Below are 11,579 nucleotides of genomic sequence, written 5' to 3'. Positions count from 1 at the left end.
GGGACAGAGCCGCGTTTGGAGCGGGGGTGGGGTGGGGGTGGGGGTGGCGGGGGGAGGGGGCGGGCTTAGAGAGCCGGAGACCTGCGCCCGCTGCAGGTGCAGCCCCCGGCCCTTGGGGCTGGAGGGTGATGTTTCCGTTCTAGAAGCATCCTCACTACAGCCACCACGAGACCCTGATGGAGGTACCAGAGCCCTGGGGAAAGTCGTCCCGAGCATCGCCCTGCTTGGCGCAACTTGAATTACAAACAGGACGGGGTGGCTCTGCATCAGGAGAGCCTGGGCGCATCACCGAGTGGGGGTGTGTCCTCACCGACGATGCGGACGGGAAGCAGGGCTCCTGCCAAGAACGGGGTTCAGCCCTGGTCGCCGAGGTGCCCACGTCAGAAAGAACAAAACAGCTGGGAAAACACACTACATGAGCCTTCGAAGGAAACCAAGAGGATGCAGGGAGAGAGGGCACCGTGCGGGTTCTCGTCCGGGGCCCCTTAAGAGGAGGGAAGCCCGGTGTGCGGGCTGCCGGCGGAGAGGGGGAGAGAGACAGACGGACAGAGACAGAGAGTCAGGGACTGAGATGGACAGAGGCAGAGCGCCCGCCGGGGGCCCCGTGCTGAACCGCTCGGTGAGGGGGGATGAGTTTGCTGTCCCCTCAGACGGAGGTCAGAGTATCTACCACCTCGTGGTGCTGAGCGAGGCTCTTCCCGAGCGTCCCCCAGGCCCGCTTCCCCGTGGCACTTGGTGCCCCAGGACGGCTGGTCTCACCGGGAGGTGGTGGGCTCCCCAGCCCTTCACAGGGGCCCCGCTGGCCGGGCCTGGTGGACCCCCGCCCTCGAGGGTCTGCCTTAACCTCCCCCCCGGGCAGGGGGTCTCTGCCCCGCTCGGTTCGGGTTACCCGCCCCCCTCAGGGAGCCTCTGTGACCGGCTTGTCCACGACGGCCCCACCGCGCTGTGCCTGCCGCCTTATCTGCTCCGCTTTCCGTGACGACGAAATGTGCCCCTGTGTCTCCCCGCCCCCGCGGTCCAGCCCCGGTTCCCGTGGAACGGCTCGGCTCCTGACCCCCGACCTCCGACCTTCGACCTCCGACCTCCTCCCGAGGAGCCTCCCCAGCTCCGTCCCTCTCGGCCTCGGCCTTTCATTTCTCTCTTTTCCTCTCTTCGCCTTAAACAGTAAAAGACAGGACTGAAGCCTCTGTTTAGGACACTGAATTATCCGGTAAAATAGCCAATAAGCCCGCGTCCTCCGCGGGTGGCCTTTCTCTTCGGGGCTTGCTTTCCCGTCTGCGCCGCGCTCCGAGCCGAGCCGGGCGGGGATCTGGCCGCGGGATGACCATGGCCGGCCGCGGGCCGCCGCCGCTCGCCCTCCTCGCCCTCCTCGCCCCGCGCGGCGCCCAGCCTGCAGGTAGGCGCCACCTTGGGCATCCTTTCTGACTCAGGCTTGCGGGTGGGTGGGTCGGGGGCTTTTTCTGGGAGCCGAGGGCCCTCGGCGGGACCAGCATGATCGGAGCCCAGCTCCCGGTCTCTTCGTCGTTCGTGACAAGTATGTTGGAAGTGACCGTGCCCCTCGGGGTCCCCGGGGGCCCAGGTGGAGCCGGCCGCCGGGTCCGGGGCTTAGGACTGGGTAGGGCACGGCTTTTGGGGGAGCCGGGAGGGCCCCCCAGCCCCTCCACGCCCCCCGCCCACGGGGCTCTCCCCGTCCTCAACCTTCCTTCACATTCAGACCCAAACCAGCGACCGCAGTTGGGGGGCCCTGGAGCCCTGCCGTCCACGCGGCCAATGCGCCCCCGCACCCAACCGGTGGCCAAGGTCAGGTCGCCAGGAACTCAACACACACCAGATTGCAGAGGTTTAGCACAGAAATCAGAATGCAAACTCAAATTAATAGTTTTTTTTAACAATTGTGGGTTGAAACAGAAGTATTTTGAATCTATGGGGTTAAATAAGTACATTATTAAAATGATCATAACCTCTTTCCTTCGATGTCCTAAATGTCCTGGGACACTCGTGACCGCAGGGCCTGCATCCACTTCTCTCAGCTGCGCTGCCCACCTCAGCCAAGGCTCCAGCCACCGCCCCCTTCCCCCCACTCCCTCCACGCAGCAGACAGGGTGACGTCAGACACCTCGTACAGTCAGTCGAACCTTTAGAATAAAACCCAAAGCTCGGGATGAGGCCTCAGTAAGAGACACTCCCCCGCCACCCCCGGCAGCACACAGCTCACAACCGCGTACAACTGTGCAGAATCGTGTACGAGGTAAACGGCCGAAGCAGCCTAACAAAACGAGGACTCGTGAAACCCTGTCCTGTAGGGGCCATAGATCAGATACCCAGAAAAACCCTCCCGGTAACACTGAAAGCAGAGTAATTATTTTATCCCATGTTTGCTACATGCCCCTGCCTGGCACAAGGGAAAAGACCAAGGGGAGCAAAAGAATGAATGAGGCAGTGGAGCATGCCCACCATCCTCAGCTCCCCTGGGAACCCAGGACCTCGCAGCCCCAGGCACAGAGCCTACACGGCGCGAGGGGACCCAGGAGGAGACCCCCACTCCAGCTCAGACCACGCTTGGCACCACGTGGAGGAAACAGACAAGCTCCCTGGTGGGACGCTGGTGCTGGGAGGAGAAAGAGAAACCTCTCTGGAGAAGCAGTCACTGCAGTCGGCCCAGGGGTCTGCGGTGACTGCTTGTGACTGCAGTGACACCCCAACAATCCAGTGTCACGTCGCGGGGAGACATGGGTCCTTGTTGCCTCGGGCTCCCTTCTCAACCTGGGGCCTCTCATGGTAAAAGAAAAACCCAAACACACAAGGAAAGAAGACAACCAGAAACTTGCAGGAAAAAGAGTAGAATCAAACTCACAAAAACCTTGATACCCAGACACAGAACACAGGAGATGTCATAGAGATAAGACAAGAAAACAGGAGACATTAAAATGCCCAAACAGATGTGAAAAAGAATCAAACAGAACTTCTGAAATGGAAAAAATATTCATTGGAATTTTAAAATCCATTCAATAAATGAATCAACACAAAGCATTCAGGGAAAAGATTCTCCTTTACAGCAGAATGCCGATTAGTAAGTGCAGAAGGAAGGAGGGGTGTAAAGTCACTCTTCTGCAATTAAAATGGTAATAACTGATTCAGGAAAAACTACTTCATTGACGCTGAAAACACTCGGCTAAAGACTGTTGGGGGACAGGACATTCCTATCCCAAAACATCTTCCTCACAGTGGAGAAATCTGTGGACACCATCTATGCAGTGTCCCCCAAACTTCATGTTCACCCAGAACCTCAGAATGTGACCTTAGTTGCAAATAGGGTCTTTGCAGGTGTATTAGTTAAGAGGAGATCATCCTCAGGGTGGGCCCTAAATCCAATGACTGGTGTCCTTAGGAGGAGGCTCTACTCAGTCCTCCCCACCGTGATCCTCATCCTCATATTCCAGAATGATGCTTAGAGCTCCAGCCATCACATCTGTGTCCCAGGTAGCAGGATGGAGGGAGGGACAAAGAAACGGCCAGGGGCCACGCCAGTTGTCTTTTTCAAGAAGGTTCCCAGGAACCTGCTGCCTAGCTGTTCTGTTTGCATCTTGGTGGCCAGCGCTCAGCCATGCGGCCAGCCTTAGCACCAGGGGAGTCTGTCTGCACAGCCGTGTGCCCAGCTAGAAATCGGGGGCTCTTGTTCTGGCAGAGGACTGCCCAGGGGGCAGCCTCTCAAGCCCGGTCTCCACCCCTTCCTTGCGGGTTCCCACCCTCCTGTTCTAAGCTCACTCCTACTCACCTGGCTGCACATAAGGGGCCTGGGGCCCAACGTTGTGGTGAGCAGGAGGTAAACTTCTTCCCGGGTCTGAGGGTCAACCATTGGGTCTGCCCCTCCCAGCACCGCAGAGCCTGGCCCTCAGGATGCGGGTGGGAGTTCTTGGGCTGCCCACCCACGCTGAGGTGCCTACACGCCTGTCTTGCTCTGCAGCGTTTCTTCCCACCTCAAAAGCAAATGAAGTTCTGGTGAGACGGAAACGAGCCAGCTCCTACCTTTTGGAAGAGCTCTTTGAGGGAAATTTAGAAAAGGAATGTTACGAAGAAATCTGTGTCTATGAGGAAGCAAGAGAAGTATTTGAAAATGACGCATCCACTGTATGTATCGCCCCTGCCACAGACTCACACGCTTTCTGGTTATTCCGCTACCTTAGAGGACATATTTTCTCAAAGAGACTGAACTGAATTAATTAACCTATTTACTTACCTGGGAGGTTGATCTAATCCTAATTGTACAGATGAGGAAACAGAGACACAGAAGTGAAATCACTTTCCCCAGCCAGTTAGTGGGGCACCCGGGATGGCAGCTGAGTCCCACCACCTAAACCCTTCAGATTAAGCAAATTAGCACATTGAGTAGCCAGACTCCTCCCAGAGGTCCCTCCGCTTGACAGGGCTCTGACGGAATTTAGTGTTTTTAATGGAGACGTAATTGTTTCAATGTATCAGCAACGCAGAGACCCTCCCTAGGATGCCTACATGGTAAGAACGTCTCTCATCATCTATAACTTGGATTACAAGCGACCACACATACACTCTAGATAATACAACTGAGAACTTGCCATTCTCAATTACTCATAAGCTTATCAATCAGTAGACAGAGGGGCTGAATATTTGTGCGTAAATATTTCAGAATAGTAAAATACGCAATAAAGACTTCCCAGTTCTACATATTAAAGCAGCAATATTTAAAGGTGATTCTGAACAAAATGTTGACCCCTTTCTCTAATATATTTTTAAAGTATTTTAAAATCATAATTTCTTAAATGCCCATGTAAAAGAAAATGAAATAGACCATCTTTAATCAAACTGAGAGAAATTACAACTTCCTGTTAAAGTGCTTGAGCTGTTAGAAGTCCAAGTATGATTTGGGGAGATGCAATTACTTGTATGTTTACCCTCCAGGCCTTAAGTCTGAGTAATTCTCCTAATTTTAGATACCGCCACCCCAAATTAACATTCCCCCCCCACACATACACACTTTAAAATGTTTAATCCTTGTTGAATTGGCTTTAAAAACAGAAAAAGTGATGTGAATTGTTTACATCTGCCTCAGGCACTCTGCAGAGCGGGGCCATGGAGACAGGCCCGGGAGGGGAAAGGGCCTTGGGAGGCCGCGGTGTTTGTGCCGCGTCTTAGACTGTCTTCCCTTCCTCAAATGGGTCACCGTAAATAAATACTGAATGGGACATGGGACATGGGTGTATTAAAGATGATATTAAGTAGATGTAAAGAATTTTACATTCTTTGTTTCAACCAGTATTTTCCTATGAAGTGAATAAAATCAACCTTTTCTTATTTTTAAGCCCGGCCACAGGAGAAAACATGGAAAAACAGATGTCCCATTTGTAACACTTTTATGTTTCTCTTGTACAGGATGAATTTTGGAAGACGTATCTGGGTAAGTGTCTCCTCCACCTACTCCAGGATTCTTTCCTCTTCTCCCTTTAAGGTCAGGGGAGGCAGTTGGCTCACGAGGGCTGCTAACTTGAGGCCAGTGGATTCCAGATTTCGAGCCTTGCGCTCCTGGGACCCCTGACCTAAAGGAAGGGCCTGGCACTGCCCAAGGATGAGGACGAGGACGAGGACGAGGGTGGGAAAGGCCCCAGGGTCCCGCCGGGATCAGGGGGAGCGGCCTCCCGGGCTCCCTTGGGCCTCGTGCTGAAGGGTCAGACCCGGTTGAGGAAGGCGAGGCTTGGGGGATGCTGGGCGTCCCTGCGGGGACCACAGTGACAGGGGAGCTCGAGGAGGCGCCGGCGCTGGTCACGTGGCCGCCCAGCAAGGAAAGGGGGTCCTGGAGGGACATCAGAGGGTGTTACCCTCAGGGTGTCCTCACGTCCCTGTCGGCAGGCGGCTCCCCGTGCGTCTCCCAGCCCTGCCTCAACAACGGGTCCTGCCAGGACAGCATCCGCGGCTACACCTGCACCTGCGCCCCGGGCTACGACGGCCGGGACTGCGCCTTCGGTGAGACCCCCGGCCTCCTGCCCCGCCCCCACCCCGGCCGCACCGAGCCCCAACCCGGGGATGAGCAGGAGGAGGCCCGTGGAAACCCGGTTTTCCGCTGGGAATCACACCTTGTGAACGGCCCCCTGTTTCCCCCGTGGGGTCCCCTCCTCTTCCTCCCAGCCCCGCGCCCCGTCCAGACCATTCGAGATCTACTCTCCGCTCTCCCGGGGCCCGGCTGACCCCGCTGAGGGTGATGGGTCTGGGGGGTCAGCCTATGGGGGGACCGCACCCGCCTCTCTGGGTCGTGGGTGCGTGACCCGGCCTGCAGCTTCATCAGGTGATGTCCCTTCAACATCGTGACACTGTATCCGTGGGGGGCGGGCGGCGCCGATGCCCGTCAGTGGTCGTTCATGCAGCCGTAAACTCGCGTAATGCTCCCGAGGGTCAACGCGGAGCCCGTTTCCGGGACGAACGTTACGTCCAGCCTGGATCTCCGGACTCCAGCTGCCTCCTGAGCGCCCCGCCCAGTGCTGTGTGGACGCCCCAAGTGCAACTCGCGCCAAAGCAGGGCTTCCAGCTTCATCCCGCACGTGTCCCCTCCCCCATCCCAATGCCCACCTGGAAGAAGCCCCTTAAAGGGAGCGGCTGCTGCGGCGGGAAGTGGGCCCACGGCCGGGAAACGCGGATCCTTGCGAGGGACTTGCAGACCCGCCCCCCGCAACGGAGCTGCTGCTCTGAGGACGGGCCGGACTGCTCCACGCCCCTTCCTGACTCCGGAGTCCAAACGCTCACCTGGCGACGTTTGGAGTGAAAAGCCAGAGTCCCAGTGCGTAAGGAGATTTCAGAATGGCTATTTCCAGGGTAACATGTCTGGTTTTCCTTTTCAGCTAAAAATGAATGTCACCCTTTGAGGACGGATGGGTGTCAGCACTTCTGCCACCCGGGGCCGGGGTCTTACACGTGCAGCTGTGCGAAGGGGCATAAGCTGGGCCGGGACCACAGATCCTGCATTCCCCACGGTGAGTCCCCTCCGCTGGGCCTCCTTCTGCAGGGACCTCTGACAGGCCACCTCCTCCGTGGCTGGGCGCGGGGTCCTCCTCCTCCGTGGCTGGGCGCGGGGTTCCCCTCCTCCGTGGCTGGGCGCGGGGTTCCCCTCCTCCGTGGCTGGGCGCGGGGTCCTCCTCGGCTGTGGCTGGGCGGGGGATTCTCAGTCCCATGCTGGGCTTGCCTGGGGCCTCCTCGGTCCCTGAGAGCAGGTCGTTTAATCTCACCTGCTCTGTGTTACACGAATTATCTCAACCTAGCGGGCATCAAGGAATAGGCTGAAGGGTGAGCACCACAGATAAACCCGACGTCTGCCCTGGGAGGCACTGACTTTTCTTTTCCTGTGGCCACAATGAAGACAGGTGTGCGTGCGGAGCCCTCAGCTCTGAGTGCCTTCTGACGCCACAGGGATGCGAGCAGGACCCTCCGACTTTCCCGTGGCAGGTAACAGAAATATTTTATAAACGTGTTTTAATCTTTTGTTACAAATTTCATCCTATTTGTCATCTCCACCTTCTTTGATTTAGGTGAACTACTTACAATCCCAACATCACACTTCAAAGCACTTTCTCATTCTGAACTCACAGCTTCAGTGTCTTCATTATTTGCACCAAATAAAAACATAGGGTTTTATTTACAGCCATCCAAGGCCTTTCTTAGAGTCCAAAAACCGTTTCCAATGTCACTGCTCTCGGAAGACAAGCATCCTGGTGGCACTCAGGTGGACATGGTGGGTCCAGAGCCAGAGCAAGGCCCGGGCCCTGCTCACAACCAGCTGGCCGGAGTCCTGCTCCACTGCCATGTTCAGGAAACGTCCCTCCTTTGGCACCATTTCTGTTATTTTCTGTTTCTCCCTTGCCTGGTTTGGAAGCTAAACATTCCATTTCTATTCATCCAGTGACCACTCTTGACACTGAAACTTTCATATCTAACTTAGCAATACCTGAAGTTATTACGTTTACCCTTCTCCCAAATTATTTCAAGCACCTCCCACTAGGCTCATCTGCTATTTTGACCAATATTTTATTCTTTTCTTGCTTTTTTAGTAACTCCACAAAATAAGTATTATTTTTAATCATACCGCCAACATGGGTTTGGATTTACCTACGTTCTGCATTTTCCTTGCATCCCAGGCCCCTAATGCAGATCATCCCTTCTGTCTCGTCTGTCCTTTAGAACAGCCCTGTCAATAGAAACACAATATCGGCCACAGATGTAACTTAAATTTTCTAGTAGCCACGTGCATAAAAGTAAAAGCAGGTGAAATTAATTTTGATAGTGCGTTTTACTTACCTCAATACATCTAAATATTATCTCAACATGTAATGAACAGTAAAAACTGAGAGACCGTCCCATTTTCTCTTTCTACTACGTCTCTGCCCTCTGCGGTGTACAGCCTTTTACTCTTGGCTTGGACCAGTCAATCTCAAGTGCCCAGTAACCACAGCGACCACCATGGTCGACAGAGAGCTTTACAGGGCCCTTTGGTGAAGGGGCTGCCTCAGCCCCGCGTGCGTGCGCGTGTGCGCATGTGCGGAACGCGTCTCCTTCGCCCTGCTGCTCGCCAGCAGGTGGAGCCGGGCAGAAGCGTCCGGCCGCTGGGTGGAGGCCCGGCCCGACGACGGACAGAGCTCAGTGACCACCGGACCCGAAAGGACCGAGGGAGGGGACATCCAGTGAGAGGCGGGGTGGGGGTGGGGATCTGTCCCCAGCGGGACCGTACCTTTGCTGCCTGTCCTCCTGAGCGTCCATCTTCCAAGCGTCCATCACTCACCCCTTCTCGCCCCTCCACTCCGTGCGCTGAGCCGGCCTCAGCGGTGGGTGGGCTGGGCTGGGCTCGCTGGTGGGGTGTGCGCCCATATTCCTAACCACGACACTATACTGCCCCGAATCCTGCAAACTGGCACCAACTCTTTATTGTCTGTTTGCTTTTTAAAGGTAAAACTAACAAATTCCGAAGGAGAAGACTTCTGTGGAGGTGTTCTAATACAGGACAATTTTGTACTGACAACAGCAAAATGTTCACTCTTGTACAGAAACATTAGTGTGAAAACAAGTAAGTATTTTATCATTTTTTTAAAAAAATAAATATATTTATTTATTTATCTTTTAAGTTTTGGCTGCGTTGGGTCTTCGTTGCTGCGTGCAGGCTTTCTCGAGTTGCGGTGAGCCGGGGCTACTCTTTGTTGTGGTGCGCAGGCTTCTCATTGCGGTGGCCTCTCTTGTTGCGGAGCACGGGCTCTAGGTGCGCAGGCTTCAGTAGTTGTGGCACGTGGGCTCAGTAGTTTTGGCTCACGGGCTCTAGAGCGCAGGCTCTGTAGTTGTGGCGCACGGGCTTAGTTGCTCCACGGCATGTGGGACCTTCCCGGGCCAGGGCTCCAACCCGTGTCCCTTGCATTGGCAGGCAGATTCTTAACCACTGTGCCACCAGGGAAGCCCTATCATTCATTTTTATAAGATCACGTTGGAAGTAAAAACTATCCTATGTAGAAATAAAAATTTTAATCTAGAATTTTTGCTTCTAATGCAATACAGACTGAGCTTATCTTCCTACTAGAGAGATCACTCATAAAGTCATAAAGCAACGGGGATACCTAGTGGAACTCTGGGCACAGCAAGCAGACAAATGCGGAATATTTAGTCTAAGGAGGAAATCAAAGCTGATGAAACTGTCACTTAACTTGACACTGACATGGAGCAGCTCAGATCCCTGTCCACCCCGGGGCCTGGGCTGTGCTGTGAACTGCTCCACAGTGATTCCCAGGACCCGCAAATATACGCTCCATCCCCAGACATTTTTCAGTCAACAGAACGTCAGCCTAGAAAATGACATCTGAAAAGCCAAGCTCTGATTGGCTTGGAGAGGTTCCTCCTGATTTCTTCCTGGTCTTTTGACCGGTTCAGCAACCAGCACTGCGCTCCGCCCCCGCCCGCACCCCCGCGGACACCTCAGTGGGTTTCCTAGAGGAGAGTGTGGGAGAGGCCCCTCCGTGGGGTAGCCCCTGTCCCCTGCGCGCAGGAACCGGGCGGCGGGGCGCACGGAGTAACCTTGACCCCCGGTCTCCTTCCAGGTTCCCGCTCCCGGGCGCGCGAGGCCCCGCCGGCGGTGGAGGTGAAGGGCGTCCACGTGCACACGAGATTCGAGGCGGACACGGGGGACAATGACGTGGCCCTGCTGGAGCTGGCGCGGCCCGTGCGCTGCCCCGACGCCGGGCGGCCCGTCTGCACTGCCGAGGCCGACTTCGCCGAGCGCGTCCTCCTCCCGCGGCCGGGCATGCTGGGCGGCTGGACCCTCCGCGGCCCCAAGCTGGAGCCCGCGCGGCTGCCGGTCACGCACGTGGAGCCCGGGGAGTGCGGCCGGGCCCTCAACGCCACGGTGACCACGCGGACGGGCTGCGAGCGGGGCGCGGCGGCCGGGGCGGCGCGGTGGGTGGCGGGCGGCGCGGTGGCCCGGGAGCACCGCGGCGCCTGGTTCCTCACCGGCCTCCTGGGCGCCGCGCCCCCCGAGGGCCCCGGGCCGCTCCTGCTCATCAAGGTCCCCAGATACGCGCTCTGGCTCCGGCGAGTCACGCAGCAGCCGAGCTCCGCCAGCCGGAGAGGCGACCACGGTCACAGACGCGACGGGGAGCCGGTGCTGGGGTGACAGCGCCCTCAGCCCCTCCCCCGGGACCCCTCGTCTGAGCAGAGCCCCGGAGAGGAGGGGGGAGGGGCGCGCGTCCAGCAATAAAAGCAGACCTGCCGGCACCGAATGGCGCTTTCCTGAAACGCCAGGAACAGAGGGGTTCAGTCCAACAGCGGTCGCGGGGGAGGGAGGGCGGCGGCGTCACAGCGACCTCCCCGCCTGCCCCACCGCGGGCCTCTGCGCGGGCCCGACCCCGGGGCGGGAGCAGCGGAGCGGCTGGGCCGAAGAGCCGCAGCCCCACGAGGAGGGCAGCGCAGGGACCGCGCGGCGAGCCCCGCGGCCCCGTGACGCCGCCGCCTCCACCCACGCCGACGGGCTGCGAGTCCAGCCCGAACCGCGCTTCCCGCAGACCCGACCCGGGGTGTGGGGCGGCCGGTGCCCGACCGGCAGGCGAGAGCGCGTGGGTGCACATCACGTCTATTTCCCCGTTAATTTCTAAGCCGGAGGTGCCCAGTTCCCCCGAGGGAGGGTAGGGCTCTCACGGCTGGCAGCTCCGTGGCCGCCACGGCGGGTCCTGAAGTCAGCTCCCGCCAAAGGTACAGGCGGGGGCGGGCTCCTTCCTGACGCGCTGCTGGGGAGCGGAGGGTTGTTTTAAGGGGCTAAAACTGTGACTTACACACTCTCCTCACTGGAGAACGGAGTTTAAACACAATTCAGATTTTTAAGTAACAATCCTTAAACAAACACGATTTTTGTTTCATTTCTGATATTATACTTCAGCCCGAGTTAGCCTTTTTTTGGCCAATCTGCAGATGCGCTGGCCCATTTCTCTGAAAGGACCTTGGCAAAAATAAATATGTGAATCTGACACAAACTAACGGACAGGGCAGTGGAGGAACAGGAGTGGACTCTGAAGTCTTACTGAATGTGGCTGTTA

The 11,579-nt window shown here is 56.9% G+C and overlaps 1 protein-coding gene across 1 annotated transcript; it reads left to right on the top strand.

The window, feature by feature from the left end:
- Positions 1–1,326: 1,326 nt before the first annotated feature.
- Positions 1,327–10,755, top strand: PROZ (protein Z, vitamin K dependent plasma glycoprotein; the record flags this gene model as incomplete). Its single annotated transcript, XM_079722047.1, has 12 exons — positions 1,327–1,396; positions 1,468–1,615; positions 1,715–1,800; positions 2,481–2,690; positions 3,965–4,128; positions 5,407–5,431; positions 5,881–5,994; positions 6,864–6,995; positions 7,028–7,218; positions 7,429–7,464; positions 8,959–9,076; positions 10,092–10,755. 12 exons carry the CDS (start codon positions 1,327–1,329, stop codon positions 10,661–10,663), a joined length of 1,866 nt encoding a protein of 621 aa, XP_079578173.1. The 3' UTR covers positions 10,664–10,755.
- Between the last annotated feature and the right edge of the window lie 824 nt (positions 10,756–11,579).

This window comes from Hyperoodon ampullatus (genome assembly GCF_949752795.1).
Source record: "Hyperoodon ampullatus genome assembly, chromosome: 16".
Lineage (NCBI taxonomy): Eukaryota > Metazoa > Chordata > Mammalia > Artiodactyla > Ziphiidae > Hyperoodon > Hyperoodon ampullatus.
Note: the sequence above shows the minus strand (reverse complement) of the source record. Positions and strands in the feature narration are given on the sequence as shown.